This window comes from Silene latifolia, chromosome 7 (assembly GCF_048544455.1).
Source record: "Silene latifolia isolate original U9 population chromosome 7, ASM4854445v1, whole genome shotgun sequence".
NCBI lineage: Eukaryota > Viridiplantae > Streptophyta > Magnoliopsida > Caryophyllales > Caryophyllaceae > Silene > Silene latifolia.
The window spans coordinates 13,214,355-13,236,237 of record NC_133532.1 but is presented as its reverse complement, the minus strand read 5'-3'; the positions used below and the strand labels follow the sequence as shown (position 1 = coordinate 13,236,237).

At 39.9% G+C, this 21,883-nt stretch overlaps 2 protein-coding genes across 2 annotated transcripts; both read left to right on the top strand.

Annotated features, from left to right (window-relative positions):
* Positions 1 to 3,751: 3,751 nt before the first annotated feature.
* Positions 3,752 to 18,781, top strand: LOC141591781 (ubiquitin carboxyl-terminal hydrolase 23-like). The gene is made up of 11 exons (XM_074412235.1): positions 3,752 to 4,382; positions 5,110 to 5,224; positions 6,377 to 6,487; positions 7,792 to 7,964; positions 8,144 to 8,470; positions 11,219 to 11,344; positions 15,702 to 16,253; positions 16,369 to 16,443; positions 16,548 to 17,079; positions 17,463 to 17,553; positions 18,176 to 18,781. The coding sequence occupies exons 1-11, from the start codon at positions 4,089 to 4,091 to the stop codon at positions 18,330 to 18,332; spliced, it is 2,553 nt and encodes an 850-aa protein (XP_074268336.1). The 5' UTR covers positions 3,752 to 4,088; the 3' UTR covers positions 18,333 to 18,781.
* A 2,106-nt stretch (positions 18,782 to 20,887) lies between these two features.
* Positions 20,888 to 21,476, top strand: LOC141590898 (glutaredoxin-C11-like). The gene has a single exon (XM_074411412.1). It carries the CDS (start codon positions 21,050 to 21,052, stop codon positions 21,356 to 21,358), a length of 309 nt encoding a protein of 102 aa, XP_074267513.1. The 5' UTR covers positions 20,888 to 21,049; the 3' UTR covers positions 21,359 to 21,476.
* Positions 21,477 to 21,883: the final 407 nt, after the last annotated feature.

Genomic DNA, 21,883 nt, shown 5'->3' with positions numbered 1-21,883 from the left:
TTGCTCTATCTTCACTCTCGCCGCCTCCTTGACCCTCTCCTCCACGGCTTTCTCCTTAGCTTCGAGCTTATCGTCAAACAGCTCGTCATATTTGTCCCACGGAAAGGAACCTTCAAGAGGAAAAAGCTCCTCAATTACTTCCCCGGCAATGTGCTTGGCGGATCCCGAATCGGAACACGGTCGGGAGCATTTTGGTTTGGAGCATCTCAATGTCGTCCTCCTTTTGCCTGATGATGGCCTCCTTGCTCCGGATCACCTTCCCCTGGATCTGAAATTTGCTCCTAAATTCATTCCTCTGCTGGAGATAAAGGTCGGCATGCCTCTGAACAAGGTCACACTTCTCCAGCAACTTTGCAACTTCGGCCGCAGCAGCCTCGGCCTTGGCTCTCTCAGCAAGGACCTCCTTTTCAGCGTCCTCCCTAAGCTTTCTCTCAGCCAAGAGCGCTTTCTCGACATCTCCCCTAAGCCTTTGCTCATTGAGGAGATCCAACCTCGCCTTCGCGGCCACCTTCTTAGTGACATCAAGCTCAAGAGCGGACTGAGCCACGGCCTTCTCTTGCTCTATAATGCGAGCACCGGCCAGCTCGTTCCACCTCGCCAGCTCCTCGACCAACCTCGCACCTCCCGCCACGAGCCGGGAGGGGGAAACCTTCCGGGATGAAGGGTCAACAAAGTGACATTTCGATCACTAGTCTCGGTCGGGAAAGGGAAACCTTCCGGGATGAAGACCCAATGGCGACGTCATGATCATCGGCTGCGCGGGTTTCTCTTCCACTCATTTGCTCAATAGAGCGGCGATCGACAATGATCTACAAAATTTAAAGAAAGCATCGGTATCAACATACATCGACATGCCGAAGAGCTCACACGGCAGCGCTGATGAACCGCTAAATCCGAGCCACCGGATAGATCGATCACGTGCTTGGCCTTCTTGGCCGAAGGGCGCATCTCCTCGTCGGCCAGCAGGCGAAACGCAGGCGGTAAAGGTTGTCTGCTTTCTCTTACGGACAAGGGGAGACCCCTCCTCCTCGTCAGAATCATCCCCATTAGAGATGTAAACGATCTCCACCGTCTCCTTCGAACAGGGGGATGGAAGGTGGAGCCGATGTCGACGCCATCACCGCCGAAGGCTTTGTTTTTCGAGTATGGCGTGGCATGTTACTAACAACCTTCGCCCGAGCCTCCACCGCATTCAAGCTTTTCACCGCCGGGTCCATAAGATCATTCGGCGACGTCCTACGGTCATGGGCCGAGCCTTGGGGTGCGGGTTAGCAACGGTTTTGTCTTTGTGCGGCCCCATTCTCCGGAGGATATCCTCGACAAGTCCCGTCCAAAGTGGTCTCAAAAAAAAAAAAAAAAAAAAAAATATAATAATTAAGTAGAAGAAATAAATCGAAGTTCGAAAAACAGGAACATTAAGAGCGGTGATGGGCCTCACACCGACCCCACTCACCCTGTGCTAGGGCCGGTATGAGGCCGACATGGCAAAGCGGCTCATCCTGAAGAATGATCTGCGTTGGGGGAATCCATTTTTTCGACACCCCACCCTTGTCCGCCTCAAAAGTCTCATCGCCGCCTTCTCATCCTCGCAAGAAGGACCTGCCGGCATCCATCTTGAGCTTCTTCCTGACCGACCCATCCGTCATGCTCCGCCTTAGTCTCACACCGCAAATTCACTTGGTGCCGAAAGGAGAGGGGCGGCGGATAGTCATCCCAAGCACCTTAACATACACCCACCGATCTCTCCAGTCTTTTACAAGAAGTAAGTTTGTCAACGAAACATAACCTTTCTCCGTTTGCACACCGTACCAACCGACGCGCCGCGATTGACGGTGGAGATAATGAAGCCGGCGGAATAAATTCACCGTCGGGCCTCCCCTTGAAGAGACAAAGCCACACAAAGCCGACTATCGTCCTCATGGCCAACGGATGCAGTTGGGCCACAGCGACGTTCATAGCTTTAATGATGGCCATGACGTACTCATTCAGCGGGAACCGGAGCCCGAACTCCAAGTGTCGCATGTATACGCCGGTATGGCCCGGCGGAGGGCAACAGACGGCCTGACCCTCCTCAGGGATAACAATCTTGTACCCCCTGCCGAAAAAGAAATGGCCCTCGAAAAATTTCTCACCAGAACAACTGGCAAACTTATGGGTCCAAGTTCGGTCAACGTGTACCTTGCAGACGTCACCATGATCCATAACGCTTCGCCTCACCTCTTTGGGACGAGCCTCTTGACATCATCACCAAAATCGTCCTCGCGTCATCATCAACATCAGAGTCATCCTCCCATTCCTCCAAAATTCGAGGATCGACTTCAGAGAAGGAGACCAGGGCCCCCGTGCTTTATCGAGGGGGCGTCCAACTTCCCCTCCTCGTCAAGACGCAACGGGAACCCCCGGCGCCGGTTTACTAGGACCGACATCACCAAGACATGTTTACCATAAAGACTTACAAAGTTAAGAAATGGAAAGTTTGTTTGTTTACCTTAAAGAAAACACTCACGAGTAGCAACTCGAGAATTAGAAGACAAAGAAAACCCTTGAAAGTTTAGAGAGAAATTTTGGAGAATGAAATTGGTGACCAATTTCACGGGATAACTGCCCTATTTATAGGGAAAAGCCCATGAAGAAGGACCAATCAGAGAACATCCCATGAAGCGTCAACCAATCAGCGTGCAGACACGTGTCGGACATGCAACCACGGGATGTCAATCGTTGCAACAGTTGAACGTCAATCAATGCAACAGCGACCAAGCGTCTTCAACACGCCTATTCATATCTCTCCGCCTATTCACCTTCCTCAACAAATTCCCAAGCATCTGTTCTCCGCCGCCATATGATCAACCAAGCTAAAATAGCGTCGGTACGGGGCAATCAAAAACAACCGGCACACTCAATCCTGGTCTCGGCCAACAATCACTTTTTTTCCACATCGGATGCCCTTCACGCATCCATGTGGAGGGGGGATATGGTACGGCCTAACAAGAACCACGCCGAGATAAAAGAAGCCGCCGCAGAAGAAGCCGATGCAGAAATTTTCCGCAAATTACTTACGCAGAATATACGCTCAAACGTACATCGGAGCCCATACCACGGCATGACTACGGGGGGCAAATTGATGGGGCATATTCCGCACCGCTGACCAAGTCAACATATTGAGCAAGGTCAAAGACATCCACAAAGAAGTCAACGACTTATGCACCCTAGCCGATGCGACCCATCGGCTGTCACTGGTCTCGATGACAACCGACAAATGGGACACATACCCGCGTACTCATATCCAAGACCCCTCGGTGAGTCAACAGGGCCCGCCTGCCGCCATAGAAACCTCGGTAGAGGGGTAGATCGGTCTTTCCACCTGCTAGCCACTTGGCCACTTGGCCACTACGTGACAAAAGGTAAAAGCCTATAAATACTCCTCAACCTTCATTGAGGAAAGGATCCAACGAATACACAACAAAACCTAAATATACTATTCATCCTGCAGAATATCTTCCTTATCTCTCTACAATACACATTCACCAAGTAGCAACTTATCCTTTAAGTTTACCGACTTGAGCGTCGGAGTGAGTACGCTTGGCACAAAGCCAAGCCCCTTCCCGTTCATTGTTGCGAGAGGCCCGGAGGAACGATTAAGACCAAAGGAGAATCCAACTCAAGACATCATTCAATGGCTCAAGTAAGCATCTTTTCTATACTGCTTCCTAATCACGCCCGGAACAAAACTAATTTGACTCACAATCACCCCAATCTCGAAAACACCCACTAATCCAGATCAATCCGGGAAAAATGTAAAACAAACCCAAATTCTGAAATGATTCAACCCAAACTGATTCGACCATACAAGTTTACAAGATTACAAATTTACAACCGACTCAACGACCTATTCGCCAGTGGGCCAGGTCTACAGTCATCCCTCCGGAGAATTAAACAACAGAACCGGAGATTTAAACCATTTCTCACTCCCACTTTTCTCGCCGCCGCCACCGCCACCGCCGCCACCGTCACATCTATACTCTACGCCATAACATTTCAACATCATAAAATTCGGACTAAACCCTAAGGTTAGCACCTCACCGGAATCCATGTCTGCCGCCGCCGCTGCCGCTTCTGCCGCCGCATCAAAAAATTCTACCGAAAAACAGCCGCCAACGTTGCGTAAAGTCGAGTTTCATCTAGCGAGACAGCCTGAATCTTTTTTCTCAAATACCAGTAACCCTAATCCCATGCTCCAAATGTTAAACCCTAATTCTTCCAATAATTTTACAATATTCCCTTTCTCGAATCCACCTTCTTCTTCCTTCAATTCGAGAAAGTCGGAACCTTCTGATTTTTTTGAGGATGCCGTTCTCTCCTTTCGAATGCCGTTTCGCCGTATTGTAAGCTTACCTCCTTTTCGCATGTTCTTTTCGTTTGTCAATTAGCTCATTTTGTCGAATGATCATACTCCCTCTGTATAATTGTCATTTTTTTGTGGTTTGATTGTCAATGCCATGTTTTTTTGGATTTTGATGAAAAATTATTTAGATGGTTGGAATTTTCCTGCCTGAAGTATGAGCTTTTTGCTAAAAATTACGCCTTTTTTGGGAAAAAATGTGTGCGAATTATAGAACAGTGCGTCTTGCTTCAGACCATTGCTTTTGGTCTGAAATAAGACGGACAACATGTTATCATTTGACAATAAAATGTTTGTATTTTCTGGTAACATGTTACCAGTATTTTTCCCATTATTTTCAGGGTAAAAATGACACCTCTAGTAATAAGATTTTGTAGTTTAAATGATTATAATCTCTTAAAAAATGGTAACATTTTGTCGGTGTTATTTCAGACGGGAAAACTGCACGTCTGAAATAAGATTTTGCGATTATAGAATAAGACCGTCTTGTGAGAAGGTCCTTTTATTGCTGAAACACTCGTTCATTCCTACTAAAGTTTTTTTACATAAATAAAAGGATCGCCTCACGCAATAATATAATTATTAATTACTGAAAAATGTGACACTAGTTTTGTTACTTCGGTTCTTGTTGCTAATTAGTTATCTTTGGAAAATTCAGGTTTAGTTTGTAAGTTATAACCTCTGAATTCATTTGGATAAATGTGTTGTAGGGTCCTGGATTGGTGAACCTTGGGAATACCTGTTTTCTTAACTCAGTCATACAATGTCTTACTTACACGGAGCCGTTGGTCGGGTATTTGCAAAGTGGCAAACACCAGACTTCTTGTGAGTGGCTTTGGCTTTAACCTCCGACTTTTAGCTATATTATTGAATGCTGTTGTAAGTCTAGACTATGGGTTTTGCAGCTTGTAGTTCATTTGTAATCATGTGCTACAACGGGATCTTGTTTAAATTTGTGTATGGTAGCAATGTGGCATGCTGTTTAGTTTTTTTAACGAAATGAGATGGTGAAGTAATAGTAGTAGTGATATTAGCCAGTTGTTAGTTATAAATTGATGCCACAACAATGTTACATAATCTTGGTGTTCGATTCGGTTTAGGAAACTACTTCAAGTTTGCATATAAAGAACATTGGCAACCTAGTCCTCAGAGTCTCAGACATACACCCTTTTCAGTATAGATGGTTTGAGGTGTTGGAATTCGGAATGGGCCTGGCCTTACTCGAAAGGAAAGAGCGTATTCACTTCACAAGCCCTAGGGAACTCCATCTTTCCCAAAACCAATTTGCAATAGGACGAGAACCTCTAGGCCTTGTAAAGTGAGCAACTTTTTATTCCATCACCAATGTGGGACTTCACGTGTTGGTTTCTTACATCACACCAAGGATCAACCAACCAGCCTGAAACCACGCTGACAACCATACAGTCTTGCAGCGGTAGAACTTGGACCGTATTGTCCCTACCGTATCATTTCACTTAGAATTCTTGGTCAGCATTGGTAATTGGTTATTGAAGTGTGATATGGTTGTCTACTGAAGTGGACAAAGTGGATAAAAACCCTAGTAGTATTTTGTACAGTGTGTTGTTCATCTACAAGTGTCATCTATTTTTTGGTTCCAGTGTTGGATTGTCCCTTGCTTATTGTTACTGGAAGGATGACGCTTTAAATTGCTCTTTGTGTGTGTATGTTATTAGAGAATGATGTAATTCTGTGACAAGTAGAATGGAAATAGCAATAGCTGTATTAGGGCAATGGTGTTGCTGACTTGCTGTACATTTTTTCCAACTCGTAGAAGTAATCAGCAATTGGACAAACATGGACTCTTAAGTGATCTTGTGCAAGATTTTCCTGCTTTCTTTGGTGCTTAATGTCTTGTGTGTGGTAATCTAGATGTATATTTATGCGTTGTACTTGACATTTTGGTTTTTTTTTAAAAGAGAGATATTTTTGTTTGATGTTTCTTTTCTTGCTTTCTAGGCCGTGTTGCTGGTTTCTGTGCTTTCTGTGCCATCCAGAATCATGTTAACCGTGCCTTGCAATCGTCTGGAAGAATATTAGCGCCAAAAGATCTTGTTTCAAACTTGAGACGTATCCTTTACAACATTTACATTTGTATAATTAAAGCTGATGAATTATTTCTCGATAACGATGCTCACTCTTAGCTTTTACTTTTATTTCTACTACTTGTTATGGCCTTGGGTGAAGTTTTAAATTTCATGTGGGATGGATTCTGTTCTGTGGACAAAACATACTTCAGTGTTTGCTTTTTATGAGTGAGATTCGTGAAAGTAGTAATTGAACCCCATCACTTTGGTCTAATCGTGAGATTAAACCTCTTAAGTTTCAATTGGACTATTGGAGTGATTAGGCCCCTTAACTTACATAAAAAGTGAAAATCAACCCCTTACTCAAAATCTCTTGAGAAATTGAATATATCATATAAAAAGAATAACAAATATTTTATCTAAAACATAATTAAATTTAGGGAAAAAATATAGTATAAGTTATTTTAATTAAAAAAATGATAATTTAGACGAAAAAAATAGATAATGTATAATTTGAAACTAATTTAAAACACACAAGTAACAATTTTAAAAAATAAATAAGAAAAACATAAAAAATTGAAAAAAATACCTTATACTTGAAAAAAAAAGTTTTTATTTTGTAAATAATGAGTTTTTATTCTAATATTTCTAGCAATTCTTAAAAATGGTAAATAAAAAGTTGGGATACAATTTAAATATGCCAAAACTTGAAAAACCCTAATAATATACTTTATTTTGGCTGCGAAAAGTTTTCTTTTTTTAGTTTAAAATATTTTGGCGAAAAATAATATTCTTATCAAAACAATATTGAAGCTATGGAACATATATAGCATGCAGAAAGAAATATAATTTTTCTTCACATATTTTGAAAAGTTCTTTTTTATTTTATAATTTTTTACTGTATAATTTTTTCCCAATAATTTTTTTTTCTATGATAAAATTTTCTAATATTATTATTTGTGAATATTCCGTATATTTTAAAAATATATGTGTGGGCTGGTGTATGTGCAAGTCTTAAACTCCTATCATCTGGTATATTAATGTCATCTTCTCAGGCAAATCTCCATATTTTTTTTACTGTATGGCTAGTTTAATTGCTAAACATAAGCACCCACTTTCTTCAAGTATGCTAGTGTTCTTCCCATACTAAATTATTTAGTTCTTCAGATTTTATCGGATATCTTTGGACTTTGTCAATTTCAAAGTATGCTATAATTTCAGACAGGAGTACCTAGTTGGTACTTCCCTGCATTGCTCTCTTGATTAGTAATTGCTCATTTGCTCCTACATTGTAATATCTGCTCTAAAGTAGCTGCAATGGTTATTGTTCCTTGACCACACATCAAGGTGTATCTCGGAACTTTCGAAACGCCAGACAAGAAGATGCACATGAGTACATGATACATCTGCTGGAGTCCATGCATAAATGTTGTTTACCATCAGGAGTCCCTTCTGAGTCACCTGGTGCTTATGAAAAAAGTGTGGTCCACCGTATATTTGGGGGTCGCTTACGGAGTCAGGTTCTATTTTTTAGTAATTTGGTATTAACTGTTTAACCTCAGCTATGCAGTAAAGATTTGATTTCTGAATATATTTTCAAGACATCAAATTTGTTGACCTTGAACCTTAATAGTCTTTATCTAACATAATCAAATTTGTTGACCTTGAACTATCTAATATAATCTTCTACTCTCTGTAGGTGAAATGTTTGCAGTGTTCGTATTGTTCTAATACATTCGATCCGTTTTTAGATCTGAGTCTTGAAATAGTCAAGGCAGATTCTCTTTGCAACGCCCTTAAGCATTTCACTTCCCCAGAGCAACTAGACGGTGGTGAGAAGCAATACAAATGTGAAAGGTGCAAGCAGAAAGTTAGGGCGCTCAAACAGCTTACGGTGTCCAAAGCACCTTATGTCCTAACTGTACACCTGAAGCGTTTTCGATCGTATTTTTCTGGGCAAAAGATTGACAAGAAAGTTCAGTTTGACTCTACATTGAATTTGAAGCCTTTTGTTACTGGAGACTACGTATGTTTACTCCTATCTTTGGTTTATTGATTTCCAGTCTGGTGCTGTCTAAGCACTGTTTTCATGTTTTGTTATTTTTTTTTGTGGTGCTGTTTCTCTGGCTTGAGATGTTATGATTATATCAAGTTCACTTGAGGTCTTAGTTTTAAAAGGTGTGAGGTGCACGAGGTGAAAAAGCACAAGACGCGAAGTGACGGCGGGTGGCCGGGTGCCTCATAGACATGAGGCACACTGTTTTTGATCTGAGTACGGAAGTGATAAAGGCTGTGGATGGAGATCGAACTCGGAACCTTGATTCATGAAGGGGCGAGATCGTTCTCGATGGGATATTTGACTGAAAGTCGCCTAGACTTCTAGTCAATGGGATATTTGGGTCGAAGATCCGCCGAGATCTCGATCCAATGGGTGTTTAAAACTAAGACGCCAATCTTACTTTTAAATGAGATATGAAAAGAACCATTCAAACCTTAAATTGGGATCAAAACTTTAATCAATTTTCTTTATTTCTTAGAACTTGAATGAATAAAACTGAAATACAACAATCCTAGTTATAATCCCTAACTATGTATCTATGTGGGAGTAGGAAAACTAATTAATCTCTAGTATTCTCAACTCCTTATCCTATTAACTACTAAACTTCTAATGACGCACAATCACCTTATTTTAATTCTAGAAGATAAAATTTAATCCATACCTTAATCCTAATTAAACTATGATACATGACAGATTTTTCATGCATCAGTTTTTGCAAACAAATTTTGTATTTTTTAGATAATGTTTATGCCATATTTTCCTTTTTTGGGATTTCTTTTGAAGTGGTCTTTCTTGAATTTTAAAGATGGTTAACTAACATATAATAGAGTACACTCAAGGGATAATGAGCCAAAGAGAATGGCATTATAAAAGAACTACAAGAAAAAAATATTGAAATTCCATATTAGCGTGCCTTGGTAGCTGTGGCTTGTCTTATGTGCACAAAGGCGTCTTGGCTAGTGCCTCACTGCCCCTCTGGTGCGTATCTTTTTAAACTAAGTTGTGGGGTGAGGTGTTATTGATTTCCTCATGATTTGAGATAAACTATGTGGCGCTGTTGTACACTTGTACTTACCTCTCACCTTTCTCTAAGTCTTCGGAGGATTTCTATTTGCCCCCAATTCCTAAGTGCTGTCTACTAGTTGATATTAGATGAAGTAAACATAGACTTAGGTTTGTTCTAAATGAATCTTAATAGCTGTTGCGGTCTATGTTGCTCGGACTCAGTTAGAACTTAGAAGTATCCGACACGGTTACGTGTCCAAGTGTCGGATTCGTCTATTTTATGGGAAAAAAAAAGCATGTTTTTGGTCTAAAACGAAGTGTCCAAGTGTCCTACCCATGTCGGAGTGTCCAGTGTCCGACACGGGTATGCAAGGCAATATTGAAGAGTCTAAGCAACATAGGTTGCGGTCTGTTGGTTTTGTGTGTACTTGGTTTGAGGTCGCTCCAGTAGCCCAGTAAGTAGTAACTATCATATCACAAGTTGTAGGTGCATTAGATTGTACTTGTTGTACTTCTTAGAGGTTTTGATTCTACTTGCTACTTGAAAATTCTCTCATGAGGATCTATGGGTTTTATATTTTGCCTCCAAATTATCAGTTGAACTTCACCTTGTGTATTTGTATGAACATTATTGAGCTTTTAGTTGTACTTGCTCTTTTAGCTGCAATTTTTGAGATTTATTTCCTACTTGTTGAGTTTATAGGAGTTATTGAATATTTATGTTTATACTTGTAATACTAACTCTATTTCGGTTTTTAAAAATCGTTTTAATCTTTTCTCTCGATTTAAATTTTAAGTTTTTATAAAAGAAAGACGAAATTCGATTTTAAAACCCCTAAGTTCACCTTGACTTTCCATTACATTTTCGTTCTCCCTTTTTGTTTTTCACCTTCCCTTTTTTTATTCGCATTTTGAGGCGTGCGTTCACCCATGGACGGTTCGAAAGGATGATTCATGTCAGCCGACCCCAAATCATTTTGGGATTAAGGCTCTGATGTTGCTGTATACTTGTAATACTAAGTTGAGATTCCAGTTTCACTTTGTGCACTTTGGTTTGCAAATGCACTTCTTGAGTTTCATGTCTTGTTGAGCTTGTAGAGAAATTTATTCAGCAGCTTTATTTTTTTTGCACATCCTTGTATCTAGCTGCTTCATAAATGTTCTCTTGAGCTTTATGTTCAACATGTTGAACTTCTATGTTCTTTGTTGAGCTTCGAGTTTCTCCTTTTCTGCTTTATGTGCAAATTCTTATGCTAATGCAAAACTGTAAACAATTTTTTTTGAGTTTCTATGTAAACTTAAAGAAGTACCCTTGTCATACCTCATACTTGGACAAAATTTTTAATTTAACTTCTGGAGCTTACAATTGCACTTCTTTAGCTTGTGTTGTGAGCCTGTGACACATCAAATTGTGAAAATGACTCTGGTTTTACATAAGCTACTATATTGAACATACTTTTATCGCAGGGTTAATAATTGATCGTGCACAATATCATGTGTTTGTAAACGCTTGGCCTGCAAAATGTAGGTGGAAGGGCCCTTTGCTGCTTTTTATAAGAGGGCCTTTTAAAAACAAGTATCTTTGTAAACCTTAAAAATTTAGAGGGCCACTATGGTCCTGTTTTTGGGGGGTTTACGGACTAAATCGTGCTTTGGTTACAATATGGTCCTGAAAGAGACTGGTTACAAACTGTACTTTTGGCATTTCAGGAGGATGATTTGACATATACACTCTATGGAGTTTTGGTTCACGCTGGCTGGAGCGCACATTCTGGTCACTACTATTGCTTTGTCCGCACCTCAAATGGTCTGTGGTACTCACTTGATGACAATATGGTAGGTCTTTAATATCTTTTCCGCAAATCCCTTAGTTATCCATTGGGTGTTTTTCATGTCCGCTTGTTGATTCTTGTGCTTTTGTGCTCATTCAAGAATTAACATTTCCAAGGTATTGCTCAAATAATATGATGAATTGTGATGTTTAGTTGGGCATATTTGGCTGAGGGCCTTTGGTGTAAATCTTTGGTTCTTCTACCATTGTGCTGCTGATTTTAAGTTCTTAATGAACTATCCTGTAAAGATACGTGAATATGAAGATGCCATGATGCTTAGATGACGTTTGAAAAGGGGGTTTGGGGAGGGGGCAGGAGCAACCAATATAACGGTCATGACGCACGAGCAATTGGAAAGTTCGGATTTCTTGGTTCGACAGTGAATGTTGGTCTATAGGACTTGAGCAACGAATATGGTCACATGAGTGCATGACTATCGCGAGGCACAGATAATCTGATATCGCGGGGCCGTAGATGTCATTTCTTTTTGTGGATTTATACATAACTACTACAATGCCAATAAGTTGTCATGAGTTTTTTTTATTAATAATGATTCATTAAGAGTTAATTTTCATTTTCGTTGGAGCCAAGACTCGCTCTTCTTTGCTTTTGGAGTAGGATTGAATAAAGCAAAATGACTCGCTAAAAGCAGTTGGCCAATGCAATTCATGAACCCATTTTTCTTTATGGGTCACCTGGAAACAGGTTAACCAAGACGAGACCGAAACTGGCTCGCATAAGAGACCGAAAGACGAGAGATATTGGGAGAGTTAGGTGTGTGAAAGATATGAACGACAAGGTTCTCGTTCAGGATAACGAAATAAAGGCTAGATGGAGTTCTTACTTCGATAATTTATTCAATGGACATCAGGAACAAGGTTTTGGGGATGTAGAGGTAACACCAAGCATGGTGAATCGGGAATTTGTGCGTAGAATACAAAAGAGTGAAGTTAGAAAGGCGTTAAGGAAGATGGGGTCAAAGAAAGCAGAGGGACCGGATGGTATACCCATAGAAGTCTGGAGGTGCTTCGGGGAGAAAGGGATCGAATGGGTAACCATGCTCTTCAACAAGATTTGGAGGAGCAACAAGATGCCATCGGCTTGGAGGAGAAGCACTCTTGTCCCTTTGTACAAGAACAAAGGTGATGTTCAAGAGTGTTCCAATTATCGGGGATTTAAGCTTAGGAGTCATACGATGAAGTTATGGGAGCGGGTTATCGAGCAAAGGCTTAGGAGATGTGTAGACATCTCAGAAAACCAATTTGGATTTATGCCCGGGAGATCGACTATGGATGCGATTTTTATCATGAGACAGTTGATGGAATACCATCGGGACAAGAAGAAGGACTTACATATGGTTTTTATTGACTTGGAAAAGGCATATGATAGGGTACCAAGAGAAGTACTTTGGTGGGCTTTGGCGAGAAAGGGTGTGTCGCGAAAATATATTGACCTCATAAAGGACATGTATGAGGAGGCTAGTGCAAGTGTTCGCACTAATGTTGGGAGAACGGAAGAATTTCCTATTACCATCGGGGTGCATCAAGGTTCCGCACTTAATCCTTTTCTCTTTGCTATAGTTATGGATGAGTTGACAAGGGATATTCAGGACGACATCCCTTGGTGTATGATGTTTGCTGATGATATTGTGTTGATTGATGAGACAAAAGAGGGGGTGGAGAGAAAGTTGGAATTGTGGAGGCAGACTTTAGAGACTCGTGGGTTAGAGACTCGTGGGTTCAGGCTGAGCAGGAGTAAGACTGAGTATTTGAGGTGTCAGTTCACTAAGGACTAAGGTGGCGGGGTTGAGATCGACAGAGGCGGGGAGTATTATTTTCGATGGGAATGTTGTTGAGGGTTCGGATTTCTTCAGATATCTAGGGTCTATTATTCAAAAAGATGGGGAGTTAGACGGAGATGTGGCTCACAGAATTAAAGCGGGATGGTTGAAATGGAAAAGTGCTTCAGGGTTTCTATGCGATAAAGATATGCCCCAAAGATTAAAGGGAAAATTTTATCGCACGACAATTAGGCCTGCCCTACTTTACGGCTCCGAGTGTTGGGCCGTGAAGCATTGTCACATTCAAAAGATGAGTGTGGCGGAGATGCGCATGTTGAGGTGGATGTGCGGACATACAAGGCAAGATCGGTTAAGGAATGAGGTGATTAGGGAAAAGGTAAAAGTGGCGCCAATAGAGGACAAGATGATGGAAATTGACTAAGATGGTTTGGCCATGTGAGAAGGAGACCTATGGACGCACCTTTGGTTAGGAGGCCGGAGACTTGGAGAAACGAAAAAGGTCCCTAGAGGCAGAGGAAGACCGAGACAGACAAGGTTGAGAGTGATAGAGCACGATATGAGAGTTCTGGGGCTTGAGGAGAGTATGGTGACGGAGAGGGCACAATGGAGGGAAATGATACATGTGGATTTTTAGTATTTGATGTTTTTTTTTTGACAGATTTAATGTTTTTTATTTAATTTAAAAATTAAATTATTTATTTTTCTCTCCTTTATTACACTTTTTCACCAACCACTTACTTATAGATTTTACCTGGTTCATTCCGAAGCCTTAACTCTATTTCGGTTTTTAAAAATCGTTTTAATCTTTTCTCTCGATTTAAATTTTAAGTTTTTATAAAAGAAAGACGGAATTCGATTTTAAAACCCCTAAGTTTACCTTGACTTTCCATTACATTTTCGTTCTTCCTTTTTGTTTTTCATCTTCCCTTTTTTTATTCGCATTTTGAGGTGTGCGTTCACCCATGGACGGTTCGAAAGGATGATTCATGTTAGCCGACCCCAAATCATTTTGGGATTAAGGCTCTGATGTTGTTGTTGTTGTTGTTGTCACCTGGAAACAGCCTCTCTGGTTGCGTACGAGTGTCCAAGTGCCTTATTTCGTCACGTGAGTGAGCTCTTAAAGGCATTGGGGTGATGTTGTTGATGATGCTACCGCGTATGCATTAAGAGTTAGGATCTTGGAGTTCCGTTATTACTTAGCCCTGTAAATAACAGTCCTACCAGGTGCATGGAGCAAATCTATACAGCAAATAGCTTTGGAATGACACTCTGATGATTATATGAGACATAATGTTTCTCAGACTCGGGTACGACCATATGGTATCAGACACGACTCAAACTTTGAGACACATTTCCAAAATACAAATTTAGTTAAAAGTATATGAAATAATTGATGTTTAGATTTTGAGTTGTCGCATAAGGCAGAAATCATCAAAAATCATATCCTATGCTTCACATACCGTGCTCCTCATCTTAACTTTTGTTATGCACGCCTCTCTGTCTGCTTGTGAAGTGTTGGGTAAGGATTCCATACCCATAGGCCATATTACCCATATCCTTATATGTCTCATTGGATAGGTATGGACCCAAAACTGAAGAGTTGAAGTAACATAGATGACAAGCACTATTGGTATTTTTGTTGTAAATAACTAAATAATGGATTTAAACATGACTTATTTAACATCAGTTACTTTTTCACTTTGTTGGAGTAACTGTCACAATGCTCCAATCTTGATGAACATATTTGTCTGGCGTGCTTCTTAAGCGTACTCGATGATGTTAATGAACCATGGTTGGCATGGTAAGCAACCTGTTGATTATGGGGATGGCCGCTTGTATGTAGCTCTAAGAAGATAGGATAATCTTTTAGCAGAATATCTGGCTCTATCTGAACTGCTTTAACAATGATTGTTGCTTCAGGCTGAGGGTTGAAGGAAGTTGTGGGTTTTCACTTTCAAACTTTCTTGAACTTGTCTTGATCATTAATAAGATTTTTTTTATGTTTCCAGTAGAGTCTTGACTCGGGAACTCTCTGGCTTCAAAATAGTGCCCAATGGTCTCTATACTTTATGCACATTTTATATTATAAAGTAGCACTCGGACACTTCGTCGATGAAGTTACCGACTTTTCACTATCAGTCATTTATTTATAAGTATAACAACCTGTTTGTGTGTCTCCGACCCCCTTGTGAGATCCTTTGAGGTAATAGCCTAGTAGGTGATTTTGTTGATGTGTTTTGTACGAAGGAGGCATTGTGATAGGATGATAATGTAGCCTTGCCTTTGCTGTAGCAAAAAGTATTTGATCAACAAGTATTTTGTCGTTAATAATTTATCGTGCTTGTTATAGGCTTACAGGTGTTTTCCAATTTACTATATCTGTCATCTTTCGATGTTGCCTTTTTGTAAGTTGAGTAGTTGAACATTTCATTTAATTCTCTGCTTTCAAATTCTGAGCATTTTATTAAGGGAACGATGGCTTAATTTATTTTTAAGTGCACTATTAGGCTCTATTCTGAATTGGTTTTCTTAACCTTGCAACGTTGGCTTCATAATGCAGGTTACTCAGGTGAGTGAGAGGGTTGTCATGGAGCAGAAAGCATATATGTTGTTTTATGTTCGTGATCGGAAGAAATTTGTTTCTAAGAAAGTGATGGACATTGTACAAAAAGAAAACCTGGTTGCGGCTATGCGAAATGTTTCAAGTTCCCTTCCTGGTGTCAAGCATCCTGCTGCTGGGAGAAATTCAGATGAGGCTATACAGTCTGGTACGGCTGTGAAACGGTCGGCGAACTCTAACCCTTCTGAAGTTGCGGTTCAAGCAAATTCATCAAGAAGCTCAAAGCAAGACATAAATCGAAGTTTAGGCAATATTTCATCTGAATCTTCAGTTATGAAAACTGATAATTTGTCGGAACCAAAGGCTAATTTAGATAATGTGATGAAATTAAGCAAGGGTGCTGAAAATAGTGGTGAGAATGTAGCTAGCTCAGATAGCAACAAAACGCTTAAGAGTGATGCTTGCTTACACGTTGAAAAAACTGCAAGTCTTGAATGTCCATCAAGTGTTGGTGATAAATCTTCTGGTGTAGGGGAGAAATCTTCTGTTCTGGTTAGTTCCTTCATCCTTTCCCTTCTTTCTTTGTTTTTTTGGAGGGGATGGGAAGAGGAGAGTTTTTTTTTTTTTAATATTTTTTGATTAATCTTTGTTCTCTTTTTATTTCCAGATACAAGATAAGGCGTTGACAGATGTTCTATTGGGTTCAACAATTCAGGGAAACAGTCAAGGTGGACCGACTGAAGTAAGTTTCATTATATATATGCCGTTCTTCCCTTTCTTATACATAGTATCAGTTTAAAGGAAGCAATACCGTTTTCTCAAATGGGGAGTGTGGTATCTTCATAGATTTCAAAGGTGACCAAATCAAGAATAAAAAAGAAGTGTTTGGAGAAGTCAGCATCTCGGCAAGGACTGTTGAAGAAGATATCAAAGTCTAGGATTGTAGGGATGCATTTGAGCACCAAGATGTTGTATGCGGCCGCTTTGAATTGTAGGAAGAAGAAAAAATGCAAGAGGATTAAACAACAAACAAAACTTGCTTTGCACAAAAACTTGTTTAACGAGGGAGTTGTTCCTGCAAACACAAATTCTTCTGCTGCAATTGCATCAACCTCTTTAGGAGTTGACAACTCTATTTCTAGAGAGCGAGAAAAGGATGATTCCAAGGACTGTGAAATGGATACCAATTCCAGTTTACCTCTTGTGGAATCAAATGATGTACTCAAAAGTATAGCTCAATCCAGCCAAGCACTGCATGTAATTGGTAAGCTTCCAGAAGAAGCTATTAGCCTGAAAGCGCAATGCAAGGATGTTGGTGGTTCTTGTTCTGGAAAGCAACATTTTCAACCTCAGAATAAACTATCGCAGAATACTATTGGTTAGTAGCTTTTGATCTTTTTTCAGCTCTTAGTTTTAAAATAGGCTTGGTGCATCTCTGTTTTCATCTATTTAAGTTTACCACTCACTCGCAGTTTTTGTATAATTTTGCTTCACATGATTTTTATGCTTGTTCTTGTGTGGGACCTTTTTTCTCCTTTATTAGAAAAGCTTCATATTGGTCTCCGTTGTCCGCGTTCTGTATTTTGATTGTATTTACTTCTGCTGTGTTTCCTGGCCGCAGATTGTCATCCTTTCCTGATTACTTCAGCCTTCATGAATATGATTCCTGATGCCTGTTATGTCTTTTATGTGCTTTGTTTCTGCACAACACTTTTGCACTCTGATTTCATTAATTATGGTCTTTGTGATTTTATTTTACAGTGACAAGTTGGGAAACAGTAGAGGCTGCCTCAGAAAATGTGGCAGACAATGTCCCGGAGATAGTTACCATTGGTCATGTATTGGATGAATGGTGAGCTAATATGCATCTTGATTTTCAATCTCTAGTTTAAAACTGATGCACACTATAGGACCACTTGAGAAACTATTCTTCCTTCTTTCCTCTTCCTAACTACATCACCCAAACCTCTCCTTCCCTCAGTCACCGCCATCCCCACCAGCTACCACACACTACACAGAATCGAATAGGGTTAGCACTTAGCAGTTGTTTTGGTGGTGGTTTGGGTGGGAATAGCAGGTGGTTTGTGGAGATGTGGTGGTTAAGGTTTTAATGGTGTTTGGTGGGGGTGGTAAGGTGGTTATATAGGGTCATTGGTTTCTGGCGGGGCCAGTGTTGTAATAACGGTGGAAATATAAGCTATTATATTATAAATATAAGCTATACCCACAAGTCCTTAGACTGTCACTCGTGGAAATATAATCACGAGACTGCCTCATGTTAGTGTTCAGTTTCTGTCAATAGTTTGTCTTGGTTTTCGATGCTCGACACTGTAGTAGGTGAAAGGCGTACCTTCTTGTGAGTCTAGTTTCTTTGTTAGGACTGGGGGAGTGGGGACTTAGACAACTGCTTCTGTTTATAGTGGGTGTAGTGTTTATCTTTGTAACCAATGGATTTCCTTGATACAATTTTCCAGGGATGAGGAATATGACCGAGGTAAAAGGAAAAAGGTGAGGGGGTTGAAGAACTCTCTTGGCGGATCTAATTTATTCCAAGAAATATCTTCAAAGAAAGCAAAATTAGAGGCAAAGAAAGGGAAACATATTTATGTACATGAGCCATTCAGGATATGATCCAGGGTTAATGGCAGAAACGATTGATAATTTCTCATGAATTACGCCCTTAGCAAGCAGAGATGGTACAAGGTCCAGGTTCAAATTTGGGCATGCTACGGAAAGATTGCGAGGAGTTTGACAAAATTGGAGCAATCTGGCGTCGATGCTCGGGTATCTTTAGATGGAAGTGGAATACTTCCACATGTGATTTCTGTCGGGTTATTCTCGGAAGGGGGTTGGTCGTTTTTTCAGGTCGGGTGTGGTGCATGTTCCGTGGAGCACTGCAACTGTTGACGAAACTACAATTTTTTTATTTAATATTTTAAATTAATTGTAGAAGTTCATGACGGTGCTTATCACCGGGTAATGTTGTATCTGTGTGCTGCTGAAGCAGTTGGTGAGTAATGTGTACTAGTCAATACATTAACCTTACTGAATAACAAGTGAAGTAAATCTTCATTTCTGTTTCCATGGTGTTCAGAGTTCACTCTTACAAGTTCATCTTTAATTACAGTATTAAACTTTGTTCTCATTATTTTCACATAGAATCTTACTTGCCTCATTGATAATGGATGCGGAAGTGGATAGGCAGGAGTAAGGAAAGATTGTTCAACTTGTTTGTTTCGGAATCTCACTTTAGTTGGATCTTGTATGATATTTTCTTTTTTCCAAGGAATAAGGCGAAGACGCGGGATTTTTATGCGTACAGTGAACTCTTTTGGTTACATAATAACGTTTATTTTTTATTGGAACAGTAATTTACTTGATTAAGGAAATCGACGAATATCTTAATTGACCTAATCTCGGAAAATGATAGGAATTTCTGAGTTGAAGGGAGTCATTTTTGAGCGAGTTTGACGAAGTTAATACGCTAAAATGCTACCATCAGTAAACATATTTTTGATTTGCTCACTTAAAATGCATCCTGAGCATGGTCACCACAACAACGACGACAATGGTAGAAAGATCAGAAGCCATTAACATTATTTCATAAGCTGGATATCTCTGTTGTTTCAGCTTATGATATACAGTACATTTTGTTCACAAGTTAAAACATTTTTGATGTTCTGACCATACAATGTTCCAAGTGAGGTTGCATATGGATCGGTTTTGGTACGTTTCACGCTTAAAACCGTGTTACATAAGAATTTGTAAAATGGAATGTGCTGACATGAGAAAGAAGCCAACATATCTCTCATCCGAATCTCAATTCACATCCTACACTGGTTTGACATTCCTCCCTATCTTACACTTGTGTCTTCTTATTATTCCTCCAACTTCTATGCATGATTCTATTCCTCATTTGTAACACACTAGAGAATATTTTGGTGTGTGGCCATTATAAGAATAAACGGCCATGATCGCGATTCTTACTGCTTTACCCATTTTTAATAGACTTGGCAAACGAGTCATTCAGTTTAGACCTGGATCGGTCCTATTTGGTTCATTTATACACTGCCTTAGTTTGGTTCATTTTAAGTCCTGTCACGTTGGATAGACTCTAGTCAGACGGGTTTCATCCTCGTCATTCAGGCAATTTTCGCTATTTGTAATGTATACAATCATTTTGAGTTAATCAGGTCATTTCGGATCATTTTGGATAATGGGATGGTCTTGTGTCCGACAGACATCGGATCAAGGTCATTCTCAGGTTAGGTAAGTTTCGCTATGTATAATTTTAAATGGGGCTAAAAATCTGCTACTCCTCGGCTTTGGTATATAAATTTATACAATCCAACCAAACTGTTTGCGCTTCTTACATAATGAAGTAACAGTCGTCAGTGTCATTCTCGATACAACTAAAATGATTACTCGTTTCCTAAAAGGGCAAAAGGATTTTAACTAGCAAATGGCAGATGATAAATACTGTAAGCAAGTTGATCAAGCTGTGCAAGGAACCTTGGCTGAAAAAAAACGAGTAGTCATCTCGTGAGTTTACGACAACTCAGGAAAACAGGAATGCTATTATATAGTAAAAGAACAATACTGCACTACCAGAAAGTTACTACTAGCATTGTAGAATTTGATACAAAATGTTTAGAAAACAGTACTGATCAGAGTTGTACTGTATCAGGATGCAGTTGCATTATGACGATCCCGGTTATATTCTCCATCAACTCAACCTGAAAAGACCATTCTATATAAATCAGGAATATATTCCTACCAATCCACTCTACACAACCTGCAGGAAGCCTTAGTTGCGGAAAGATTATGAGTCGGCTAACCTGACTCATCGTCTGAAACAGTCATTAAAATAGTTTAAACCCAACAATTAACTAACTTCATGAAAGATTTCAGAAATGTAGGGACAGACATTCCTGATTTCCTGAAACTTAAATTAATGCTCAAAGTTGATACTTAAAGGCTAAAGCAAGTTGATCATAGCACAACAGTCACTATACAACAACAACAACAACAACAACATCAGAGCCTTAATCCCAAAATGATTTGGGGTCGGCTGACATGAATCATCTTTTCGAACAGTCACTATCTAAGCCAAAAAAAATCATACAAACTAAGGAAATCTTCAAGCTTATCCTTATCCCACAATGTAATTCAGATCATCTTTTTTCAGCATCTATAAATTGATAGTCAGCCAAGAACAGAACTCACAAAAACACATCAGTTTATTCCCTACTTCTTTCAACTTATACCGGCCTTGTGCCTCCTTTTCACGTCTTTAATTAATTAACTCTCACTGAACTGTCGATAATAATTCCTTAATTAGTTAAAACATGGATTGTGTTAGCGAGTTGTCGAGGACTAAGGCAGTCGTGATTTTCACCAAAAGCTCATGCTGTATGTGCCATAGCATCAAATCACTGTTTTATGATTTAGGTGCAAGTCCTGCAGTCTATGAACTAGACAGGGAGGCTAAAGGCCGGGAAATGGAGTGCGCCCTACAACGGCTAGGGTGCAACCCTACTTTCCCTGCCGTGTTTATTGGAGGTGAATATGTAGGTTCCGCTAAAGACGTTCTAGGAGCTCATCTCAATGGCTCCCTCAGAGATTTGCTCATTCAAGCAAAAGCTATCTGGTTTTAGTTTTTACAGAAACCCTAATGCATAAAGAAATAATCAAGAGCTTGTGATTTTTTAATGAGGTTTTGACAACCATTATGTAACATATTAGTCTGTAATATCAATCTTTTTAGCTTTATTACGCGTAAATTTGGACAACCGGAAATTAACAGTGACCATTATTAACTGAAATTACATTAAGCAAGACTCTGGTAAAAGGATCATTAACTCCCCATATGCTCAAATTTTAAAAAAAGCACTCAAAGATTAAGATATCATGTATGCCTTTCAAGGACTTGCTAACTTCCATCTCAGTAGACCTTAGTTAGGAACTTGTGCCCTTACGAGCTGGTCGAGCTTAGTAACTCAATCGATTCAGCCTAGTTTTTTTTTTCACCAGAATGATTTTTTCTAAGTGAATCCAATTTCTGGCAGCAGATCATGTTCTTTTATCAAAAAGAATCGAATCAAACAACATGTGAGATATTTTGTTAGCCTACATGGCATCAGACTAATATCAGTCACCTACGATCCTAAGATTAAACAGAA